The sequence below is a fragment of the Falco punctatus genome, assembly GCF_963210335.1.
Source record: "Falco punctatus genome assembly, chromosome: 6".
Classification (NCBI taxonomy): Eukaryota; Metazoa; Chordata; class Aves; order Falconiformes; family Falconidae; genus Falco; species Falco punctatus.
The window spans coordinates 52,175,442-52,201,396 of record NC_137585.1 but is presented as its reverse complement, the minus strand read 5'-3'; the positions used below and the strand labels follow the sequence as shown (position 1 = coordinate 52,201,396).

Sequence of the window (25,955 nt, the reverse complement as noted above, 5' to 3'; positions counted from 1 at the left end):
GAAGATCTCCAAGTTTCTATTTGGCAACAAATGGTATTTATTACATACAAACCCAACTATATTAAAATAAAGGATATTTGTAAAATTTGGGAGGAAAAAATAGTTTATGGGCATGTCTAGTAGACTGATATAAAAACCTACATTCCCTTCATCCTGTGGCAAAATTTTCACTTATATTATTATCTCAACAATTTTATTTTTTTGTGACACTTTTCCATTTCAGACTGTTTATTAGAAAATTACACCAAATTAGACCATGACCTTGAGAAGTTCTGTAAACTAACATGATGTTAAAAATAACTTAGGAATTCAGAACAGAAAGGAACAAGCTGTGTTTAATAATAGCATTCACTAGCCAAGATTAACTCTAAAGTCCCATTAAAACCAAGTTTCTCTTTTCGTTTTAAATATATTACCTGTTTTGCATTAATTAGTGAATCTACTTAACAATGTCTCACAAGGCAGTATCTTAAATTATGTTGAATTTCTCATTCAGGGATTCCGTGCCTTCCTGTAGCTTCCCTGTTCATTAACAGCAGCCAAGATCACCCGCTCATAAGTTTGTCTGCATGTGTATGTGTGCACGTAAGTGTACTGTATGTAGAATAAAAAGGAGAGTTTGTGATCTCCACTTCGCACTCTTCCTAATTTGAGGTGGTTATGAGTTGTGTAGATTGTTCCACGAGTGTGCTGATGAAGAGTTAAACCACAAAACATCATTATGTGTTCTATACACATTAGTTATTTATAGAACTGTCTGCTGTTTTAAATTTTTTCAGATAGTTTGTACAATTTATAGTTACTTTTTCATGTCACACCACAATGAAAGCTTAAGATTTCTTAGTATGGCATGACAAAATCCTGTATCACATTCCAGTGCCATTATTTCAATAAAGTATACTCTGTCACAAACACTGCAACATGAAATCCATCATGTCCAGTCCTGCAAAAGCTTTAGTACATGCACAAAATCAGGCGTGTAAAGGCTCTATGACTCTGTTCAGATGAGTAAACTGACCACACAGTGAAGTCTCAGTATTATGCAACTGAGGTACTCACGGGCTATAAGAAAATCCAAATGATCTGAAATCCATACCGTAATCTATTTTCAAGCCAAAGAAGGCTGGCCATCCGAAGAATGGTATAATAAGCACTTCCATGACAACAACCAAATAAATGCACTCACTCTTTCCCTGCTGAATGCACTGACAAACCTTTTTATGGAATACCACGGGAGTATGGAATTATGAATACCAATATATCTCAAAAAGATGTGAGTTTACATGATAAATGACAGTAAAATCTTTAATGGTCAAAGGTAAATTTCTGTCTCTGTTAGAAGATTATAACCATACATTAAAAAAAAAAAAAAAGCAATGGCTGAACAAACATGAAGTACCATGCTGTTCATGGAATAATTATGCTTCTAGTGGCCACATAAACTAACTACTGAAAGGATTTTAAAGTCAGTAATAGCTGCAGATATTTCTGTAAATGTAAACTGGATTCTGCTTGTCACAATTCAAACATGTACTAATGCATTCAAGGTAGAGAGAATTGAAAGTGTCGTATAGGTAGGGGAAATAAATGTATTGGACATATTTATGGTTCCATAATAAAACCTTCCTACATTTATGAAGAGGAAGGCAATGTTTACAGCTTCTCATAATTTATTTTGGCCTCACAAATTATTCAATATAGGTTATATATTGGTACCATAAAGTGTAGATTATGTAGGTTTAGACTTAACCACTCTAGTTATGAACAGATTTTTCTTTGTTCAGGAAACATTGCCAACAGAGAGCACCATGTCTCTCTCAGTTCTATTACTGCTCATATATTCAGGAAAAATTCCCTTTGAATAACTGCACCGCAGAACTGCTAGTTCAGCACATTGAAACGAACGCCATTATATTATTTTCTTTAATAACAAATTATCACTGCCAGTAAATAATTTAGTGTGGATAGATTATGATTTGTTCTACATGGCTGCCTAAACACTTTTCCATTCTCCTGCTTATAGCATTTTCAATGTAGTCTGCTATAATGCTGTGTCATGCTTTCATTTCCTAAGTAAGGGGCGTAACACTGCTCGCCTGATACACAGGAGACAAGGTTTACCAGTTCTTAGCAGAAAGAGGAGCTGTCAGTCATTCAGTGAAACCGTGACTCAGCAGCTGCTTATTCTGCAAAAGTACTCTGCATGCAGGAGATAAACAGGAGGGGCGATGTCTCTACAAGCAATAAAATTCTCTGGTACGTATACAAACAAAAACGTCCTTCCCACCATACTGAATTTATGTAATAATTACTCATTTCCAATCTTCTCATTGCATATAAGGGAGACTGTATAAACTGGTTTATTTAACCATCCATAATTTTTGCCAGGAATTGATCCATGCAGTTTTCTCTCAGTAAATTAAAGATGTCTATTTTGCTCACTGAAAAATCATACATACTCAGGTAGAAGAGCGACTTTTCTTCCCACAAGCAAAAAGTTTACAAATGTTGCTCATAATTATTTAAAACTAAAAACCATCTTTCCAAAATAAAATATGGCTACACGTTTTCCACATGCGGACACCTGCCAACGTAGAACACAGAGACCTACAGCAAACACCCAATCTAAAAAGCCAGGGGGAAAGTCCTTCCCCTGAGTGTGCAGATGCACATACACCACTCTGAACACAGAACAACAGCAAAAACATGTAAAGATGAAATCTGCTTATGGGCACTTTATAAGAGACTCTAGGTCTAAATTTTATTCTCTAAATGAGAAGACACCTGTAACATCTTGAACGATCTTTATTTTCTCTAGTACAGGAATTCACGGGAAGTGAAGACATGAAACAGTTTCTATCAGATTGACCAGGACTCCTCAGCTTCAAGATGACCATGCGAAGTATAATAAAGGTAGACAAACCCCAATTCTTACTGTGCAAAACTTGGGGATCTCAAATGAACTGATTGGGATGAAGTCTGGGGAAAAAAATTAACAAATGGAGGAAGTTTTTGTAAATGCCTATTGTAAGCTTTGCCACCACTTACAATAAATATCAAATTAAACATGGGTTCAAAAGTGATTCCACAATTTCATGCAAGTAAGTACCAGAAACTGTTCAACACAAACATGTGGATACAAACTTTGGCTCAGTAAATCCTAAACATCAGAGTGCTAGAATGTGTAACTGTATGGTCCTGTGCTCCTTCCTGCCTTTTGTCATAGAGGAATCCTCTACCAGCCACTGTGAGAGGAAAAGCATCAGATTTTAGGGACCTTTTGTCACACTGGATTCTTGTGCTTTATGTACTGGAGATGAAAAGCAGAATTTTAAGTTCAGTAGATAATGGTTGTTGTCCACAAATTAGGATCCAGCCCTCAAGTCATACAGTCCTCAAAATATTTATATCAGCAATTTTCCAAAAAAAAAGATAACGCATACAAATTTGCACACATACTTTTACAGAATGGAGATCCAGCTATAATACAATTTATTGCTATGTGTTCTCACTGTATTTTTTGGCAAGAAATACTAAGTGAGGAGCTGATCTTGCTGGTTCACTGAGGCTTAGTTTTCCCTCAAAATATAGTGCTTGTTGATCTCCTGCCCTTTTTCGCACCACCAGTGTATCCACACTTACTCTAACCAGTAAAGCACAGAAACATCTTGGTAACTACACAATTATTCCAGTTTTGTTGCCTTCTGAATACAGCTTCTGCATAGAGCCTTGCCTAGAGAACTCCACCTAATTTCTTAAAGATACACTATTTTTAAGGAAGCCACAAAAATGCAAGTGACTTTTCCAACATGTGAAGCATTATTTAGTTGACAAACAATGTCCTCAAAGATCTGCTGACATAATAAGTGATGCTGATGTACAGACTGCTGTAATTATGGCAATAACATCTCTGGAAATCCAAATGTATATCTAAAATTGAACACACTGCCACCAGCAAATGGCAGAAGAATAAAAACAGTAGCTTTTATTCCCGTAAGAATTCAAACAAAAATATGTGGGATGGCTTATAGAAAATGTGTTTCAATTAATTAACAAATACCATTTCCAAAGCTTTTCTAGATTTGTAATAGAGTACATATATGTATATGTAAACATTTAAAAGCTTATGTTAATTTCACACAGGGAAAAAAAAAACAAAAAACAATGTTTGCTGAGCGGAAAAGATGAATCAAGATTAATGGAGACATGCTATTTTTAAAACCCGTAGAAATGTTACAGAGTTAAAAATACGAAGTAAAATTTATTTTTATAGCAGCTGGCAATGTCCATTTAAGGCTGACAATTTCTTGCAGATGACTAGTACTATGTATCTCATGCAGCATCCACCGTTTTGAGTGTATTGCAGTACAACAGCATAATCAGATGGCTTTAAAACTCTCAGATGGCTCAGAATCTCCCTATTTTTGGCTTAAATCCAAGTTATAATTACAGTAAATGTACTATTTTTTAAAAGAATGCTGCTGCTCATGTTCTTAACATAGTGATTTTGCTGTTTTCATATTGCAAAACTGAAACTAGACTAGAATAAACACAGAGGGGAAAAATTAAGGCTTAAACCGAGTTTAATATGTAACTCCATTCACCATCATGAAGCCCAAGAGGCAGGATATGCAAACCTGCATTCCTTACACACTCGTAATACCTCTTGGCTTCAGTGGAAGTTTTGTTTGAGAAAGCATGTAATCAGAACCTATAATTTCATTAATTGCTTGCCACAGGCAGTCCATGTGAGGTAAGAATAAAGAACCAAACTGGTTGGAAGGGCGGTGGAAACCTTAGCCCCGCCTGCATCTTTGTGGACCACTGAGTCCACACAGCAACACCATGAATCCTCGTTTTTCCCACTCGCCCACACTTGAGCTCTTCCTCGTGACAGACTGCGTCTGTCATGTAGAGGAGATTACAGTGCAGATGCCTCGTTGGGGACACAATAGCACTCCCAGGTCTCTGTCACTACCTTGCATTACCATCCTTCCCCAGGCTCCTGGCAGTACTAAGGATTTCACTCGATGCAGATCCTTACTCTGTTGGGATTTTCATATTATGTACTAGGCACAGGAAAATGAATGTCATGTAGCTATTAGTACTGACTGTTTTGAATAACATATTGCATATTTCATTAGATATCCTTTGAGCAATTCAGGAAGTATCATCTAAAAACCATGTGGATGGACTTGAATTTTACAGTATTACTGTACACATAACTTTTCAATGCATACCATAAACATAAATGACTCTACTGGGCATGTGCTACAGACAGTTTTACAGTATTCCACAAGGTTTGTTTATATAAGTAGGAAGAAATAGCATGAAACAAGAACCTCCCATAGTATAAAAACCTTTTATTTGCTAAAACACAAATAAAGAAAAAACACAGGTACTTGCCACCTACTTCTTCTTTTTCTAAACATAAAAACAACTAATCCAATTTAAAAAGAGACCATTCACAGGCTAAGAACTGGTAGGCCATGTTACAGTGAGGGGTGAATCTACAGTGCAGTCTCGGCTGCAAACTGACATTTAGAAGTGCAGAGCACATAGCTCTTCAGCTACAAAACCCCTGTTACTTTCCTGCACAATAAATTGAAAGCTCTAGTTCATCTCTTCCTGTATAACTGAACACAACTCAATTTTTACAATACCTCACTAACACCTAACTTACAGTTCCTTTTACAACATCCTTACAATAACGTATCTTGGGTTTGTTTGTCTGGTTTTGCTTTGTTTTGAAAGTGTAAAGCGTCACCCCCTTAAATGATTATAAGGTATTTCAGCAAGGGAAACGTTAAGAACAAGACACATCACTCACAGCTCTATAGTAAACAAAATACAGAAACCTGAGTTTGGTATTAAAAAAAAAAAAAAAAACAAACAAAAAACCAAAAAAACAACAATGTAGCAGTCTTTAGTCTCCAGAATTGTGCTGGATTATCTTATGAATACCTAAAGTAGAAACAGAAATTTCACCTTAAAAAAAAAAAAAAACAAAAAAAAAACCCAAAACACACACCATAAATTATTGTTAACTATCCTAAAGGCTTAAACTTTGTAAGGAAGCCTGCAATGAGTAGATACACACAAAAGAACAAAATAAAAGGCAAACAAATGGAAGGTATAAAGATGAGTGTGACTGACAGATAAGCAGGATGAAAAGAAAGGGAAGGAAAAAAGAAGGTAAGAACACTTTAAAAAAAGGGAGAAAGAAAAGCAAGACAATGAAAACAAATGAATCGTTGAAACTATGGTGGGAGGAACTGATGAATGTTAACTTTTATTGTTCTGATTACAAAATACATTTCAAAATTGGCTTGAAACACATTGTATGTATTTTTTGCCAAGGACATTCTTGGCAATTACAAAGTCAGGAAAATTATAATTCAATCAGTGAGGCATTACTTAAAACCACTTGAAAAAGCAGACCATTTGAACCATCAAACAGGCTGCATGGGTAAAGATTTCAGACAGTATTCTGGAGCAGTGCAGATTGCACTCCTGTGTTGCACATTGAACTTTCCAATAATGAGGCCATTGGAAAAATAGCAATTTTTATTCCTGAATATATTTTACCAATTTTTCTTCTCATAAATGAGCAACAAAGCCTCATCATTTTTCCATACAAAATGAAGGCAGTTCTAATATAAAAAGAATTCAAGCACTTGTACAGTAAAACTTTTATTTTGCTATAAAATCTGGTTTTAACTCTTTACGAAACTGTACTGTTCATAGCAGCCCGGTCACACCTATGAGGATGGCTTCTGTATTTACCAGATGCGTGCGGGGTACTTCACCATGCACCAGATCTGTGCGGTGGCCTTTGAAAAGGATGCTACAGTCCTAAAATCGTTAGGGCTACGGCATCATGTTTGTTGCTATGCTAGCAAAACCCACAATAAACAGGTCACCTTGACCTCTCTCACGTAAACTGTAATTTCACAGAAGTGCTAACACCTGAAGAATGGGATTGAGTGAAAAATGTGCCAGGCATTCACCGTTCCCATTCGGAAAGGCGTGTGACTCGCCTCCCCCGCAGTAACGCGCATTTACGTATCACTGTGGTCGCACTTGGAAGCGGAACTGTGCAGTCCCGCGGCTTAACCCATCCCCATCAGATCGCCGTAGCCTTTGCGAACTGCCCGTTGGCAGTTCTCGGGATGCCGGTAACGCCGGCAGCGGCACTCATGGTGCGGCTGTAAAGCACCGCACGGTGATGCGGGCCCCGAGCGGCGGCAGCCGGCCCCCAGACGCCGCGAACCGGCGGGCGGTTGGGGCGGGAGCCGGTTCAGCCCCAAACGCCCTGAGCTGGGCTCCGCGGTGACTTCAAACCCCGCTGCGGGATCGCCGGTGCCCGACCACCGACCACACACGCACCCCCCGCAGGACACGGCGCCGGTGGCTCGGGACCGGCAGCGCCCGCCGGCCCCTCACAGCCCCGGCCAAGGCCAGGAGCGGCGCGGGGAACCCGGCGGCGTCACCGGCCTGACCTGGCGCCAGCCCGGGGCACACACGCCGCGGCACCGGCCCCCCACGGAAGCAGGTGCGACCCCCGCCGCCGCCGCCCCTCCCTGCCCGGGGCTGCGCGGGAAGGCGCCGCAGCGCGCCCCGCCCCGCCCCGCGCGCCGCCTCACACCACGCCGGGCCGGGCTGCGGGGGGGCGGGGCGTCACGCGCCGGATGGGGGCGGGGGGAGAACTGCAGTGATGGAAAATTTTCGGCTCCGCATCTCTTGCGCGTGCCTTCGCCGAGGCCCGCCCCCCCCCCCCCCCCCCCCCCATCCCAGCGGCGGAGGCGATCCAGAAAGTTCTGCGGTGGTAACGGTCGGGCTGCCGGCGCCTCGCGCCGCCCGGTGGCTTCCCGCCCGCCCCGGTGGCCGGCGCCCAACGGCAAGGCGGGGGGGTGCGGGCCAGGCCTCGGGCAAGCCTCGTACCCGGCAGGGCCCCGGCGCCGCGTGTGCTTCAGTGGGGCCAGAGGCGCGGCTGGTGGCGGGGGCTTCGCTGCCCCTCGAGGGTGCGAGCCGCCCGTGTGCCTGTGGCCGGCCTGACCCCGGGCAGGCAGCGCGGCTGCGCTGCCGGCTGCCCTCGCACCCTCCACCGCTCGTCGATGCCGCGGGGAAGGGAGAGAGGGAGGGAGGTGACACAGAGGGGCCCAACGACTCGGCGGCCGGGCGTCCTCTGCACTCGAGGGCAGCAGCACCAGAGCGGCTTGGGAGTGTCCAGCTGCCGCGGGGACAAGGAGCAGGGAGGCTCCTCCAGCACCCTTGCCTCACGAAGCAGTGGCTTTGTGGCCCCTCGCCTCGCCCGCGCCAGGGCTGCCGCCTCGCCGCCTGTGTGAGGGGCTGCAGTAGAGCCCCCAGCCCCCTTCGAGGGGGATCGAGCAGCGAAGCCCTCAAAGTTCGCGGCGTGATCACCTGAGGAAAAGGAAGCGAGATCTTATCTCCCCCCGCCCTTCCCTAAAGTGGGTTTTATCCTGCATGGCATCACTAGGAGGAGGCGGTCATTCCGGGTCGCTTCCCGCACGCAGCGCTTGGGGCCTGTGGGCTGCCGCCGCGGCCCGCGCTCGCACGTGCACCACCGCTTAGCTCGCGTATTAAAAATAGCAAGTGACTGCAGCGGGCAGCGACGGGTCGGGGGCACCTCGTCCCCTGCCGCGCACCAAGACACTGGGAAACGCCAGACCCGGAGCGCGGCGGCGCGCCAAAGGCGGGCGCAGGGTGGAACCGGGGGGGGGGGGGGGGGGCCGGCGGCCCCGCTGGGCCCGTACCCGGCGCTGCAGTCCGGCTGCAGATGCTGCGCCGGGCAGGTGGAAGCACCTCTCAGACAGGGCGCTCTTGACAAGCGCCGCAGCGTCCCGTCTCCGCTGCGAAACGCAGTTGCCCCCGGCGTAAACACGGGAGAGATGCTCGCCGCAACGACCGCTGTCATGTGCCGGCGGCCCCGCTCCCGACCCCCCGCCGGGCACACGCCGGTGACCGGTTCCACACCTCCCTCGGGCGCGCCCCAACCCGCCGCCGCCCCCGCTGCCCGGCCCGGGCGGAGGGTCAGTCGGGCAGGGAGGAAGGCGGGGGGCGGCGCGGCGGCGGGCGGGCGCCGCGCCCCTCCGCGATGACGCGCCCGCATTCCTGCCTGAAGAGCGGCGGCGCCCCGAGGGGGCCGTCAGACCAGGAGCGACGCTGCCGCTGCGCGCCGCACGCCTCCGCCAGAGCGCCACGGACACGATATTTTCTTTCCCTTTCATACCGCTGGCTTCTTCAAGTGATTTTTTCCTACCTTTATTTATTTAGCGTTTTGTTTTCGCTGACGTTTTATAGTTAAGGGGATTTTTTTTCCCTGCAAGAAGCAGCAGCAGCGGGCAGAAGAGCATCTCCTTATTCCGAGGCTCCGGGAGGAAACCTCGCGTTCAAGCTCCTGCGGAGAAGGTACGGCGCGGCGCCGGGTGCCGGCTGTTGGGCGGCCGCCAGCAGGAACGGGGCGACTTTCGGTGGCAGCGCGGCTCGTCCTTGGCTCTTTGTCTGCCGGCAGCCCCCGGCCCGCCGCCCAGCACCCTGCCGGGCTCCGCCGGGACGCGCGGCGGCGGCGGGCGCGCGTAGGGAAGGTGGAAAAACCCCAGGCGACTGCGGTGCGGCGCAGCGCCGTGACTGACCTGCGCTTTTCCATTGAAAGCGCCGGGATGCCCGGTGCCGCCGGCGGGGAGGGGGGGAGGTAGGACACAGCGGCGGCCGCGGGACGGGAGGCTCCAGCGGCCGATGTGACAATCGTCCGTGGGTGTTGCATCAGGCTGCGCCCCGCTATCGGGGAGGGGGAGGGGGGGTAGTGCGGCGTGGCGGTGCCGCTGCCTCGGCCCGGTGCCCGGCGCCGCCGCAGGTACCGGCGCGGGGCGCACCTTTGTCTGCGCGCGCCCCCCGCCCCGCGCGCCCCCCGCCCCGCGCGCCTGGTACTTTTCCACTCGGCGGCGGGCGGGGGCCGCCGAGCCGCGGGCGCGCGGTGGCCACGTGACGGGCCGCGGCGCCCGCTGCGGCACTGACGTCGCCTCCCACCTCCGCAGGCGCGGCGAGCCCCGCCGCCAAGGACAAAAGAGCGGCCGCCGAGCCCCGACCCCCGGCACCGCCGCCGCCATGAGCAGCGCCGAGATGGGCAAGTTCAACATCTCCCCCGACGAGGACAGCAGCAGCTACAGCTCCAACAGCAACGACTTCAGCTACCCCTACCCCACCAAGCCGGCCGCCATGAAGAGGTGAGGGGGGGGCTCCGCCGCCGCGGGACGGGCGGCACCCCGCCGCGGGCACCGGCGGCCGCGGCCCCGGTAGAAAGCGCCGCCCCGGGCCCGGCGGCGCGCTGCGGAAAGGCGCTGTGCCGGGCGGGGTGGCTCTCCTGGCACCGTTACGCCGGTGGTCTCGCTCCCCCCGGCGCTGGGTGGGAATGCTGAACGCGAAGCCCGTACGCAAGTCGCCCGTGATAGCCGCTAACGATGCAATGTTTTTTACAGCCACTATGCGGATATCGATCCAGAAAATCAAAATTTCTTGCTTGACTCCAACCTTGGAAAGAAGAAATATGAAACTCAGTATGTAAGTACATAGCAATGACATTTCAAAACAAAACAAAACAAAAGCTTCCTTTATGTTGTTTTTTTTAATTCTGAAATAACTTTCCATTAATTTTTACCTATCTCCCTTTTCTCAGCATCCAGGTACTACTTCCTTTGGAATGTCAGTATTTAATCTGAGCAATGCTATTGTGGGTAGTGGCATCCTTGGTCTTTCGTATGCCATGGCTAACACTGGAATTGCTCTTTTTGTGTAAGTATCATTTGGTTCTTAAAAAAAAAATCTTTCTGCTGTGCAATTCATAATGGAAAAATACTTGATATAAGAATATGACCTTTACAAAATACCTAGTCATTGCCATAGGTGCAGAACTGCATTCTAGGATTTATGGCTTGTTTTAAATTAAGAGATCGTGATACATTCAGAAGTATGTGCAAAAACAGACAGATTCACTGCAAGCTCTGTAACCCACGAAATATTTTACGGTGAATTTTCCTTTCCTTAGCTGTAGTTTCTCCACAAATAACTGATAGACTTCCCTTGAAAATTCCGTTATCCGGGTGGAAAAGAGAGGTTGCTACTTGACAGACTGAAGTCCGTGCTAGCTTTTTCCTTCAGAGTTCACTGACTGAAATTAATGACAACAGAAACTTTTCAATTGGTGGAAGTCATAATTGCACAAAAAGTACAGGATCAGGCTGTAGAGAAAAGAAAAAAGTAGGTAGAAGGGCATTAGCTTATTTGCCTCTTGTAAGTCTGGCCATGACTACTCTTAAAATTTCTGTGGCCCAGTCCTAACAATCAGGGACATGGTTTCCTTTTCTTCAGCTGACATAGTTGTGTTTCTAGAGGTACAATGTGCTTACACCAATAAAGGAATCCTTTTTACTGCTGTGCTTTTACTCAATTCAGGGAACTGGTTTCAGCTACACCTGTAAAAAATTCTGTCTCTCTGCAAGGGAGGGTTGTGGAATAACCAGCATGTCTTTGTTGGTATTGGCAAAAGCTTTCAGGTAGAAGACCGGACTAGTAACATAATCGGAAATGGCATGAGGAAACAATTATGTACAGTGCTTCTAAATGTCTTGGGAAGGTGCGTTTTTCATACATTGGAGGCAGCTCAGCTCACACAACATGTAGTATCACTGACTGAGAGCAAATGGGAATCTGTGGATATGTTTCAAGGAACTTGTTATTTTTATCCTGGAAATAGATAAATGTGCTGAATGTTCAAGAACAAGTGGAGAATAACATTTAGTTTGAAATTTGCGTTACTATGTTGCCAGGTTTCCAGAAAGTTGCAGGCCAGATTTACTTCCAGATATTTTGCAGTATATCAGAGTGGCATTCAAGTTTCCTGAGGAAACTACCAGTGTGTGAAGTTTTGACCTAAAGGATTTTATTTTAAATATATGGCGATATGTTGATTTTTTACTAAGACTTTTACTTACTTAGATGATGCTAAACTGAATGAACAACTTAGCAGCATGAATTCAGAAGATGTAGATACTTTTGTCTCTCCTACATGTCTCCTATATGTCCTCTAAAGATGTTTTGCAGCACATAAAAAACCAGCATAATGCACATTAGAACATCTGAGGGGGGGGGGAAGAATTTAAGGTTAGATATTTGAGCAGATTTGCATATAATGGGGGTCCTTTCTTCTGGAGACAAAAAAAAAAAAGGTCTCAGACTGTCAATTTAATGACTGGGTGCTGAGGTCGTTTAGTTACCTTTCATTTCCAGATACAGCACTCAGGTCTATTTGCGTTAGTAGTGATTCAAAGATAAACTCCTTAGTGGAGTTTGTATACTTCCCAGGTGGGAAAACAGTCAATCACTGATGTTACTGAGGATTTGTGATGACACTGAGGGCGTTATAGACATCCTTTAATAACAAGGTTACAGATTCAGATCCAGATACAGTTGATTAAGGCAGTAAATTCTTTGAAGACTCTGTGGAGTCACTTGTGTCAGTTCTGTGACTTGTCACTCGTGTCAGCACTAAATGAATGAATGATACCGTCTGGAAGCCAGAAACCGATTGAGCTTCAAGATGAGTTTGCTGACTGATCTTGCCAACACTGTGGGCAGCCCTCCGAGGTTAGAACTGAGGGGTGCAGGATCTATGCTGTTTTAATGAAATGTAACCCTTGCACATCTCACTATGCTGCTTCTAGTCGATTGCTGAACTAAATACTGGTTAATCTCTACCTGTCAAAAATAAAGAGGTTTATTTGTGTGCATGTGTTGGTGCTAATTGACACAGTAACATGTTTCCTGGATTCCTTGGAGAGATCTGTGAAGCTTTTCTCAGATGTTCTTGTTTCCAGTTCTTTGTGCTGTGTTTACAAATTTCACCAAAGTTAAAAATGACAGAAAAGGAAATGTAAAGAGTACTGTGGGAGCTCTAAGTGGATCTTGCTGTTTTTGAGCAGATGTGCTGATTCTTAGCTTTCCTATAAAGCAGAATGCTTGTATTGGTATAAGAAAGGCCAGGGTTTTTTTGAATATCTTGTAATTTTCCACTGTGTTCTTCAGCAGTTGAGAAGTCCCCCCTAGTGTGCCACTCCGGGAAGTGCATTTGTTGTGGGAGAGATTTGTTGTTGAGAGATCCGAATTTTAGATGTTGCAAATGGAAATAATACATATTGCATGTAAAAGCTGTGGGGAAGATGAACAAGCCACTAGCGATTCCCATGTAAGCACACATGAAGAGTTAACGTTTGAGCAAAGAATTATTTTTATTTTTTTTAACGACAATAAATACGTATTTTCATTTGAACATGCAACTCTTGATACATCTGAGTTTTCAGTCAGTTCTTTAAGGCTTTTGCAGTTTCATCCCTACATAAAAAAAGGTGTCACACACGTTTAAGCTGAAAAGCTTATTTGTTTAAGACCAAGAGATAATCTTCACTTTAGCTACAGTTAGTCACAACTTCATGTTTGGTACATGCATGACACCCTGTTGAAGACAGGAGAAATACAGTTTCTTACCAGGATACAAAACCATTCCCATCGATACTTTGTAAGTTATTTGTATCAGATGTAGCCAGTTACAATGGCCTGAGACTTGTCAGTGCTTATGACACTTTACACTGAAGTGTTGTTGAATCCTATACTAGAATTTCTATGCCTGCCTCTGAAATGCATTTTAGTATAAAATCCTTTCTAAACTAGGCATTAATAGGGTTTTCAGAATGCTTTTAGCTGCCCATAGCATCTGTGGGTTTTCCTACATAATATTTTAGTATGATTAATTTTTATGTTTTATCTGCATTTACTTAATAAAGTTATAATAAGTAATTTATGGCTACTAAAACTTTGCATGTTTTCCCCTCCCCAGGATACTCCTGCTGTTTGTCTCAATATTTTCTTTGTATTCAGTGCATCTCCTTCTGAAGACTGCCAATGAAGGAGGTAGAGCAAATTACTATTTTACAAACATACGGTATTTATTCATTTGGTATTTTTGTGAAACACACCCTCCCAACTGATTATTTTTGTTTTCTTTTAGGATCTTTATTGTATGAACAGTTGGGAATGAAGGCATTTGGTATGGCTGGAAAACTTGCTGCTTCCGGATCAATTACAATGCAGAACATGGGAGGTGAGGACAAGATCTTAAAATGCCTGCACTGTCAGTAGTTCCCTACTTATTCTTGGAGACTTTTTTTTCACACAACATGTGTTCATTAACTGCTTGTGTTCAAGTGAAGTTATGAAACATGTTATGTGATTCTTGCATCTTGTGGCATATTCTATATTTGTAATGATCTATGATGTTATTCACCTACAGCTATGTCAAGCTACCTCTTCATAGTGAAATATGAGTTACCATTGGTCATCAAGACATTTATGAACATCGAAGAGACCACAGGGTAGGTGTTAGAACTCCTCATCAGAGAAACTATTAGGAGAAACAAATACGGAGACTGTACATATTTTTATATGAAGACCACGTTCGTTACACCATAGGGTAGCTTCTTACTCAGACAGAGATACAGTAAGTTTGCCCTTCCCCTGAGTGCTCCACTTCATTTAGATCCAGCCTGTCCTGGGAAAAGGGTAGAAAAACACAGGTATCGCATCATATTACAGAAAGCTGTTCTCTAAAGAACATAAGGTAAGTGTTAATGTATGTACCAGTGAGTACATACTTTCAATAAGGAAAGGTAAATGTGGTTATGGTTGGTGGTTTTTTTTCTTCCTTTTTTTTTTTCCCCTTACTGCATTCCAACTGGTTTGGACTGATTATTTTGGTTTTCTAGTGTTAATATTGTGGAAGGTGATTAAATATAAGACTAAGGTGCGGTTATGTAAAGAATGTCTTCAGGAACGGTTCTCAAAAAAGCATGAGGACTAAACATTGAGCTAAAACAGAGTATATAGGCCCAAGACTAAAGTGGTGGATGTGTTGCCATTTAGCCCTGGAGACTCCTTGACTCCGTAGTGGCTTTCCTGCTTGGCTTTAAAAGTGGGTGCCTCATGTAGGGTTCATTTTAGCTAGGCATACCATCTGAAAGTTAGATTTTGAGCTCACCATTACTCTGGTCTATGTATAATCAGTGGAGAAGGGCAATTCTCTGTAGTGGTCAGTTCAGTGCACCTGGCTTAGACACCTGTTTTGGGCATCTCCAAAGAACAATTTATTATAACACTCTATATGGAGAGGTTGTGTAAAAACAGCTATCTAAAACAAGATGCCTGACTTCAGATGGATAGAGTTAAGTGCTATAAATCTCACTCTTCAGAGTTGTACTTCTGTGCCTTGTCCTGAAGTGTCCCAGTCTTGAGAGGGCTGAGCAGCTCAAGACTCCAACTTACACCTAAGCCTGAGTTCAGAAGGTAGGCATTTTTCTGCCTCTGTTCCCCAAGGGGTTCAAGCCATTTGGTGGTGTTCATACAGCTTACTGATAGATGTTGTCATGACAACAGTGCTAGCCATCTTTCTTTTTTTTTGTTTGTTTGTTTGTTTGTTTTTTGGGGGTTTTGTGGGGTTTTTTTTAATGTAATCAAAGAACGCACCCTCTCCATTTACTTAGTAGTGTAATATTTACAAATTCTTTGCTGGGAAGGTTCATTTCCCTCCTTTGGCTGAATTGAAGTCCTTATTTCACACTTCTTAAGAAAGTCCCTGGAGTAGCCAGTACTTAAGAGGGGTCTTGGAGGCAAGTATTTTTACCTGTCCCATCTTCAGAGAAGAATTCAAAATCAGTTGCAGTTCAAGAGGGAAAGTTAAAGGCTGTGAACCTCACTGGATACAGCTGCTGCTATGCAAATCTGGCAGACAAAATTAAATTGAGATTTGTATTTTAAGTGTTTTCTCGTTGGCTAGTACTAGGTAGCTGTACAATGATTTAAAGTAGATCTTTTCTCAGTGCTCTGGCAATTGTGGACCCCATTTAACTGACTGTCTTCATGCATTGCTTAGGGGAGTCTGGGTGGCTACCATTGGCATGGATTCCACTCTGGCAGCCTGATGCCTAAAATGTAAGCACTTACCTGTTTAAATGTCCCAAAATAATGCTTACTGTAGAAGATACTCTGGAATTCTGAGACCATATTACAAATACTAGTTCCATTGTTTAAATTAATTTAGCGACTTTTAAAATATTCAGCTGTATTTAAAAGCTGTGCAATCCCATTCTTTTCTCTTCAGCACAGAACAACTTTTAAGTCCTTGCTCTGAAAGTCCTGATGGCCTCCATGTGGGGCATGTGCAATAACAGTGCACATTCTTGTGACTGTATTAAATGCAAGGAATCTCTGTGCTGCGATTTCTTTTGAAATTTACTACAAGACTACTACATTTAAAAAAAAAAGACAACAAAAAGTACATGATATTAATGTCCTACACATCCAAACTTTCTCAAATGCAGTTTTTGCATTTAGTTACGCCAGATAAAACTGGGGAAGAGATGACCAAATTGTTTTTGCATTTACTACATAAAGCCAGAGCAAGTCTGTTAAAGTGATTCCATATTTCCAGTACCATATGCAGGCTTATAATTCACCTGAGTTTGAATGCACAAATTTCCAGTTAGGTCATTATTTTGTCTTTGTTTACCTAAATAATATACAGTCAGTTAAAGCATTAATATTTGGGAATAAATGCTTAGTGTTACTTTAATTGCTTAGAGCATATAGGATGAACCTGTAGGACACAGGAAGAAAGCAGTTACTCTGCCATGATTAAATATTTAAGATCAGTTTTTCTGTTAGTTCAGTGAAATTACATTATATTCAGACAGATCTAACTTTTGTTTTTGTGTGTTTCAAAGGGAGATGTTAGTCTTCTAACACTCCAGAATGTTTTTCAGAAAATAGCTGCTGCTTCTTATGGAATAAATGGTAAAAATTATCTGAAGGAAAGAAACTTCTGAGGTTCTTACCATAGTTTCCCTGCTGAAAGGGACTAAACGTGCCTCCAGGAGACTCCCAGTGCTCGGTGGAGTTTTCTCAGCCAGTGGGCCTGAGCTACTGCCTTAACTCCAGCCCTCACCTGTTTTTCTTAAACTCCTGCAGGGCACCCAACAGAATTTTATTCCCATTAAAAGTGGATCACCACCCTGATGGGTCCCTGCAATATCCTAATACATCTGGAAAGTTGGGAACCAGCATTTAAATAAATTACTATTTTTGCCATGATTGATCCCAGTTGACTTTTTTTCTAACCAGTCATTTACTTTCCTGTCTTCTGACTTCCAGATGCATATTAATTTTAGAAAAGGACACTAAAGGAAAGGCACAATGCAGATTTGGGGTGAGATAAGAAGGAGATAGGAAGGTATTGTAAGGCTTTAGGTCCATAGAGTAAGTTGAATGCTAATCCTTGTGACATCAGGTATTACTTTTTTTAAGAAGCCATGTGTTGTAGAAGATGAGTGAAGACTCAACTGCAAATGTCATAATTTCAAATACTCTGGTTACTTACAAATACTACATTTTTTCTACAGAGAATGGTATCTAAATGGAGACTATTTAGTGCTGCTGGTGTCTGTCATCCTCATTCTCCCCTTATCCTTACTGAAAAATTTAGGTAAGCAATAGAGAACAATTAAAATAAAAATGCATTGTAAATACTGAGGGGGAATGGGTTGATAGAGTGTTTGAGTCTTGGAAGTAAGTACTACGGGAGCTAACAGCTGTCTCCAAGCATGTCTCTTGGGCCGAATCCATGTTTAGATAATTGCTGTCAGTCTACGTAAGAAAAAAAAAAAAATCAAGACAAGTATCTTAAGTTACAGATGTGTTTGTGGAAAATGAAGGGACAATAGCTAGGGTAGCTTTAGACAAGACTGAGCAGTAACTTTCTGTTTGTGTTCTTATAACAAAGTTTGACCTGTTTCGGTCAGCAGTGAAGTAGTATAAAATTGTTATTAGCTAATAGTGTTATTAACTATCCTGTAACAGTCTGAAAAGAATAGGGCTAGCCCTGGGCAGTTAAACTGTCTTTGCAACATAAGTGGAAGTCACCTTTTGCATTTTAGATCCCAAGCAGTAGTAAAGCATCTCATACAAGATGCTTTATCTGAAATAGCTTAATTCACTGACAAATGTGAATAATTAAGCTAGCACACTAGTTTTTTCAGAGGATCCGGTAGCAGAACCTTACTAACTGAGAGGTTTAATGTGAATTACTTTCTCAAGTTACTACGTATTACAAGAAAAGTGAGTTAATAAAAACATAAGGGAAAAGGCTAAATTATCTCATAGTGCATTCTATTAGAGTTAATCCTATAATCTTCCTTAGTATATAATAAAACATTCACATAGTTCTTGGTGGGGGAGGTTGTGATATTTGTTTGGTTTTTTAAGTTATAAAGTTTTAATATTACAGACTCGCTGTATGTGTAGACCCTAATATGTCTGAGAACTTTCAGATCTGGTTTAAGATTAGCAGAAAGTCAATGAATAATTAAAATGGCAATCCATTGATCACTGACAGAATATATTTTGTCATAATGCTATGACTTGAATGGTGTTTCTGTTCATTGTACCTTAGATTTTTTTTATCTTTCTCGATCGCAGGATATTTGGGCTATACCAGTGGCTTTTCCTTACTTTGCATGGTCTTCTTTCTGATTGTTGTAAGTATAATCTTGTATATTTCCAGTGCTTCTAAAACTGCATTTCAAAGTGAAATTAAACTCAGTTTCTGAAAAGTTTCACATAGTGCTTTAGTCAAAGTAACCATAAATACATGGCTTTATTTCTAGGTAATTTGGAAGATGTTTCAGATTCCTTGTCCTGCAGACAGTGACATCATGAACATAACAATAAATATGACACTGGCACCTTTGGTAGATGAAAACATAACAAGTGATGATGTGTGCAAGCCAAAATACTTCATCTTCAATTCACAGGTAACTGACTAAAAATCAGACTCTCTTGAAAAGAAGTAACTTAGCCGATGAATTAGGTCATTTTTCCTTCTAGTAATTGCCCAGTTATAAACTTGGGATGTGCTAAGACTTCCTGTTCCAGTAGAGTTAGGCACTGTTTACCTCCTGTAGACTGGATGTTTCCACACTACAAATAGATAGAAATTAGAGGAGCTTGAGGTGCCTGCCTGAGTTGAGTGGCAATAGACACAGCTATTATTCTTCAGCACATCACTTCTCAAGCTTTGCCAAGTTAAGTTAGTAACACATTTTAAAAAAACTGATTGCAGAAGAGGATGAAGTAAATAGTAAAAGCTTGCAAATGGGAAGTTTATGCCAGGGTTTGGAACAGACTTTAAGTTCCCAGCCATAAAGTTTGGACTTCCATGAGTGCTCCCAATTACTTGTGTAATTGTTCATGTGTGGTGAACCTCTGCACATGGGGAAGAAGTACATCTAATGACCAATACCCGGCAGCTAAGATCAGGCGGCAATGGCTTAAGCCTATGAGATGCAGAACATAATTCTGAATGCAAATACATTCAGCTTAGCATGGACTTCAATGAGATTTGAGAGTATTTGCATTTAAGAAAATGTGAACTTGTTTTAATTTTTGCCAAAGTTTCTGTTGTGAAGAATAGCTAGTCTTTAGCAAAAACAAAACTGATGCCTAAGTCAAAACTGAAAAATCTACTGATGAATATTTTAAGACTAAATTTCTAATGTCTGTTGAGATACTTAAGAAAGATACATTTGTTTTTCAGACTGTCTATGCTGTTCCAATCCTAACGTTTTCTTTTGTCTGCCATCCTGCAATTCTTCCAATCTATGAAGAACTGAAAAGGTAAATGTTAGATATGTGTCTGTAATTTCACTAAACGAAAGTAGTATTATAAAACAAAATGTTCTTGTTGCTAATGTTTCTTTTTCTCCTTTTTGTAGCCGAAGCCGTAAAAGGATGATGAACGTGTCCTATGTATCTTTTTTTGCCATGTTCCTCATGTACTTATTGGCTGCTCTCTTTGGATACCTGACATTTTATGGTGAATATTGCCTTCTCTGCTTTCTTTTAGATGAATTATGCTCTGCAGAACCGCAGTATTATTTTTAGATTCGAACAAGCAAGCATTTGCTCTGGGTTCTAAATATATGCTCTTTGTTGGTTTTGGGTTTTTTTAATACTTTTGTAAGTGCATACCCAAAAGGAGATAAGTAGTAGAATTAGGCCCAAGGCACAGGATTAAAACTGGATTAAAACAGATTCAGTGTCTCCAAGTTATCCTGTGTAAAGTGGAGGCGCGCTTACAGGAGCTGTTGAGGCTTTCAATTCATGTTGCTGTGACTGCAAAATTCACATAGTATTCAGAGCAGAAGTGGTTGTCTAAGAAATGTCAACTATATCTATTTAAAATACTGTTTTCTTTATAGGAAAAGTTGAACCAGAACTGCTTCATACCTACTCTGCTTATCTGGGTGCTGATGTTCTTCTTCTTATTGTGCGTCTTGCTGTACTTATGGCTGTAACCCTTACTGTACCTGTAGTTATTTTCCCAGTAAGTGATTTATTTTTTTGGTCTTAATACCATTCTTTATTTTCATCACCTGTCCTGCTACAGTCATTTACTGATTTGGCAACTCCCATTTATTAACAGAATTTCTCTCTTAACTGAAAAAGGAAATTTAATCTAATAAGCTTGAGGACATATATCTATACTGTTAATTCAAATAAATTAAATAAACAGACAACATTTACAAAGCAGTAGATATAAATACATTGGGTTATGTTGTTTTCCCAGTATGGTTTAATTGGGGAGATGGAATAGATTGCCTGTTTATAAAAGTATTTGCCCTACTGTATTATCAACTTTAAAAAGTTTTTTTTTGAAAGTACATTGTGAATATAAATTCTGGTTATTTAGTTATATATTGTTGAGCAGCATCCTTAGATGTTACAAAAAATCCCTGGGGTTTATTTTTGTTCAAGACAGATGTTTTTCCTTGGGTTTTTTCTCCATTACTGGCTGTGCTTTGGAAATCTGAATCATTGAAAAGAGAAACAGACTAGAAACACAGAGCTGTCTCTCAAGTGCAGGAAGTAAATATTAAAAAAAAAAAAAAAAAAGAGAGAGAAATTACTTTCATGTCTTTCAAGTTTTATTAAAATCTGAAGTGTTCAGGAAAATTACATTAACATACTTTCTGAAGGAAAGTCTAATTCAGGTGGCGGTCACTAACTTCCACAATGAAGACTGAACTGTCTTTATTTTTTTTCTTTTTTCCCCCCTTCTAAAGATCCGCAGTTCCATTACCCAGCTGTTGTGGGCAGGGAAGGAGTTTAGATGGTGGCGTCACTGTGCCATTACAGTTGCTCTTTTGGTGTTTACCAACGTGCTTGTTATCTTTGTCCCTACTATTCGAGACATCTTTGGATTCATTGGTAAGCATTTTCACATCAGTTCAAGTAGTCTTTGAAATCTCAGAAAGTGCAGTTTGGATTTAATTAAGTTATGTTTACTTATTTATGAATATTTATTTCTATGCTTTTTCAATACAGGTGCATCTGCAGCAGCCATGCTGATCTTTATACTTCCTTCTGCCTTCTATATCAAGTTAGTGAAGAAGGAACCAATGAAGTCAGTGCAAAAGATCGGGGTATGTATAGACAAATATGTCACAGTCATACTTGCTTACTAATTCAGAGCAAGAACTTTGGCTTTTTTCATAACAATGTAAGAATTTTGAAGTCCTGGTGAAGGGCAGCAGTGCGTCAGCATTTAATCTTCTCTTAGTTAACACCTCGGAGTTGCACAGGTACTCAAAACTGAGGAGACAGCCATCGTAAGGCTCAGTTCACTCCAGTGACTTTTCTCACCCCCCAACCCGCTATCTTAACTATTGTTGGGTCGCTCTGTTGCTGATAAGAACCGGATTCCAACAGTTTATCCTTAAGAGCTATAGTAATAGTCTTGTTCTCCTTCAGATTTTCTGTCAAGACTTATTTACATAATTTACTCCAGAAAAGCTGGTCTTCAGTATTCATTTGGGTGATCCTGACTGATCTTGGTGCTCTCACTGACCTTAGACATACTGACTCAGAATCAAATTGTAGACATACTGAGTCAAAATAAAGTCAGCGTAGTGACACAGCCTGACTGGTATCAGCAGCTGCATTAACTTCCCTCAGCTGAGGGTGAGGTCTGCTACACTTAAATGTACTTTTTTATTTGAAAAAGGACCTCAAGTATGAGAAGGGTACCTAGCTTGTTACTGTTTTCCATGATCTCATCTCTTTCTTCGTCCTCCATGAGCAATGGCATTTGTGCCATGTATGGGTATGACTTTATAGCAGAATCTGAAATCTTTCTTTTATGTTTTCTATTTTCAGGCTGCGTTCTTCTTCCTAAGTGGTATACTTGTGATGACTGGGTGTATGACACTGATTGTTCTAGACTGGACCCAGAATGTTGCATCTGATGGCCATTAACTGTCCTGGTTTAATCTCTAATACTCCACTTCAAATGCCAGTGTTCACTCAGATACCTACTGAGAATGAAAATGAGCTATTCAGCTTCCTCTAAAATGCAGATTCTTTGTTGATGGTTCTTCTGATGGTTGAATACCTGAACTCTGTCTTTAAGAAACTATTCGCATGGTGGAAGTGGATATAAACATCAAACCACATGAGTGTCTGGCTGAAGGAAGTGACAACTTTATTCCATTCCAGAGAATGGACAGAACTCTCTGTAGACTTTTATCAAGCCATGTTTGGCTTTCGTCATTGTTACTTGGATATTTTGTTATTTTACTTGAATGTGCCTAATGGAACCATTTGATGTGAGAAATAACTCTTTAATTTACAGCAAAGTGTTTAAATAACCAATGAGAGAGAGAGAAAAACACTTATTTTTTGTACCAAAAATTCTTATGGACCTCAAAAGCACTATTTTGACTTTAAGAAACATTTTTCTAAAAAGAATGAAAGAATAACATAGGAGAGCTCATACAAATATTTAATCAGTGTCCTAAATTAAATCTAGGTTGCCTTTCTGTAGAGGCATAATTAGAAGAAATTTTATTTTAAAAAATACTTCTAATGACCAAAACAGAAAATTAACCAATTCAAGTAAAAAGTCTCTAATGACAAATGCTTCCCATGAAATTCACTTAGTTTGAAGTAAGTTTGAAGATTCAGAAAATCATTTGTCAGCTTAATTAGCTACAGTTACCTTAGTTCCAAAAAATGGTGTGGAAACCCAAATTTCCGAGCTTTAAAAACCTCACCTTTTAGAACAATTATGTTTTGACAAAAATATAGTTAATCTAGAAATCATAAAGACGGCATTGACATTTCCCTTCTTGAGGTACTCAGTAGTGCAATTGAGTAAAACAGGGTTTGGGGGTTTTTGCTTTATTTTGGGGTTTTTTTTCCTGTTGTAGATATAAATTCAGTGGCACTGGAGCATATGATGCCATTAATATAAAACTCCCTCCTGGAGTTCTCTTTATTAACAAGGTCCATTACCAGTTGTAGCAATGTTTGTTGGGGTTTTTTTTCTGTCCAATCTTATCTTGAAACACTCTGTAGGAAAACAGAAGGGTCCTAATGTAGTTTACTAGTTGTATAATATTCAAAAACTGTACAGTATTTCTCAAATTACTCATCCATTATTGGATTTTGAATTACTTGACTATTCTGTTTCTGAGTCAGATCCACAAAGTAACTGCACCAGTATTTCATGCTTGGTACAAACTCTCTTCGCATACCTAACTGGGATTCCTCTTCCAATTTATACTGTATAGTAGTATTGAAGATAACCTCATAGGCTGGATAGTCATCTCATACTTGTTTGCTTCAGAAATAGGTAAGTTTCTTATGAGCCCTAGCTAGCTAGCTGATGAAGCAGGTGCTGTATGGTTGTGATTAGCTGTTTTGTTTCTAGTGCATGTTTACTCTTTCATTCTTATCCCAGGTTGAAGAGAAGTAACATTTGTATAACAGCGTACTTGGCTTATAAGGGGTTCTCAAACACAATATCGGGTACAAAAGCCTAGATAGAGATTATTAATGAAATAATCATGGCAATGTGGTCAACTGTCTTCATCTGACATGATGCTTTAAAAATCTGATATACAAAGTTCCACTCGGTCATTATGTCAGAGGGAACAAGTAAGGGCCTGTAATCCCTTGATTAAACAGCGCCTGAGACTTTTTTGCTCTTGTAGAATTAATCAGGAACAAATCCAAATGATAGTCACAGTTTGGCAGATCGTGTCAATCTCTGCCCAGCCATTTAAAAATCTTTGAAAAGAGTTGCAGGTATTTTGTATTGATACTTCTGCATGACTGTAAGTACTGGTCACTAAATCCATAGTGTAAAACTGTAATGAGAAGTTATATTCCTCTTGTGTTGTTTGTATTATTTTAGTGGTACTCAACTGGCAATTAACAATCCTGGAGTCAGCACTGACTAACGCTCCTTAGGTACTTCTCTGCCTCAGGTACTGTGCATTGGCCATCCATGGCTTACTGCCCCATGTTACCTGATCTCCACAGAAGCGCTGGGTGCGTGCCTCCTCAGTCCTTTGGCAGCTTGTCTCTTCCTCTCCTCAGATGGAGAGAGGTGGAAGAGGATTAAAATGTCGTCTACCTTTGAGCAATTTGTAGCACATAAGGGATGAAGTACTTCCTCAGCCAGCATTTAGAAAGAAGGAAACAAAGAGAAACAGCCTCCTTTCTGTCAGTGACCACAGAAGAGGAAGGAGGTGTAAATGAGAAGTTACTACACAATCCTTCTCAGCAGCCAGAGAAGAGGGAGATGTCACTTAATTCTCTGAATGTAGCAGTTTCCAGATTTTACGTGTTACATGATTTGATGACTGGGTCTCCACCTGCAACAGTTGAGTTCCACTTGGCTGGGTTGATTTCCAACATGTGAATTATTTAATTATGGGGTTTTTTACAAACCTGTCTGCTTAAAGTTACCTACATTACAAACCACCTAAAAGAGCAGCTTCAGTATTAAACCACTGTCTTGTCACCTCAGTTAGACATTACTGTCTTCCATGATATTTCAGTCATATATGTAGTATGTTATTTATAAAACATTAATCCATTAAAACTAAACCTATTTTTCAATATTTATGATAGTCTATGTACATAAATTGTATGTGTGTATATACTGTAATTATGATGTATATAATGTAGGTTTCGAATCTGGGATTTATGTATATATTCCTCTCATTACTGATTGTTGCATCATTTCAAGGAGTTGTTCATGTTGTACATCTGTATAACAACAGGAAAGATTCTTTTACAACAAAATGTAATGCTTACAAAAATGGAAGAAATGTGTTATACCTAAGGTGTGTAAGAAAACACTAAGACTGTATTTATTACAAATGTATATGTTGCAATAAACACAGGAGTCACTTGGGTCCATAAAAAGCGTTGTTTCAGGTTCACGCATACTTTTCCTCTAAAATTTACCATGGATGTTATGATTTCCTGAATGCAGCACTTAACAACTTTGATGATCTAATGTATTTGTTAGGCCACCAAATTCAGGCATCCTACGGTACATCCGTGTACATATGTAAATATCCACTGTATTGTTGGAGGCCAACAGTCTAGCTATAGTTGTTGGCAGAGAGTGCAACACAGTTTCAATGAAACATTGTATGTTTGTTTTAACTGAAATAAATAAACAGATAATCCTAAGCAATGTTGTGGTGCTTTTTTTTTTTTTTTTTTTTTGGGGGGGGGCAGGGGGGGAGCATTTGAAGGATTTTCAGTGTAGCTTTAATTTTGTATATGTTTTATTTATGAGCGTTTCTCAGGAAGGGGTGGGGCAGGGAATAGCATACAACTAAGTCCACAATTTATGGTACTACAAGAGTAAACAGAACAAGTGGACATTAAAGAAAACAAGATATTGCATTACACAGGAAACCTGTATTGTGTCATTTGTTGCAGCACAGGTGTCTGCAGACAAGACTCAATGTGTT

General features: G+C 41.4%; 1 protein-coding gene across 3 annotated transcripts; it reads left to right on the top strand.

The window, feature by feature from the left end:
* Positions 1–8,761: 8,761 nt before the first annotated feature.
* On the top strand, positions 8,762–25,668 carry SLC38A2 (solute carrier family 38 member 2). Of its 3 annotated transcripts, XM_080392564.1 has the most exons (16): positions 8,762–9,432; positions 10,059–10,247; positions 10,500–10,581; positions 10,697–10,812; positions 13,910–13,983; positions 14,081–14,173; positions 14,363–14,444; positions 17,523–17,605; positions 18,598–18,656; positions 18,786–18,932; positions 19,715–19,794; positions 19,893–19,993; positions 20,379–20,503; positions 21,243–21,387; positions 21,505–21,602; positions 22,336–25,668. In XM_080392564.1, exons 2-16 carry the CDS (start codon positions 10,129–10,131, stop codon positions 22,432–22,434), a joined length of 1,503 nt encoding a protein of 500 aa, XP_080248690.1. In that variant the 5' UTR covers positions 8,762–9,432; positions 10,059–10,128; the 3' UTR covers positions 22,435–25,668. The 3 variants fall into 3 exon arrangements, with proteins under 3 accessions (XP_080248690.1, XP_080248692.1, XP_080248691.1); XM_080392566.1 differs by lacking the exons at positions 8,762–9,432; positions 10,059–10,247; positions 10,500–10,581 and adding an exon at positions 13,105–13,261; XM_080392565.1 differs by lacking the exons at positions 8,762–9,432; positions 10,059–10,247; positions 10,500–10,581 and adding an exon at positions 13,102–13,261.
* The last annotated feature ends 287 nt before the right edge of the window (positions 25,669–25,955 follow it).

Coding starts and splice junctions, on each gene's coding strand:
- SLC38A2 (XM_080392564.1), top strand. CDS start 10,129: ATGAGCAGCGCCGAGATGGGCAAGTTCAACATCTCCCCCGACGAGGAC. Junction 14,174..14,362: donor TACAATGCAGAACATGGGAG/GTGAGGACAAGA, acceptor ATTCACCTACAG/CTATGTCAAGCTACCTCTTC. Junction 18,657..18,785: donor TGGTCTTCTTTCTGATTGTT/GTAAGTATAATC, acceptor CTTTATTTCTAG/GTAATTTGGAAGATGTTTCA.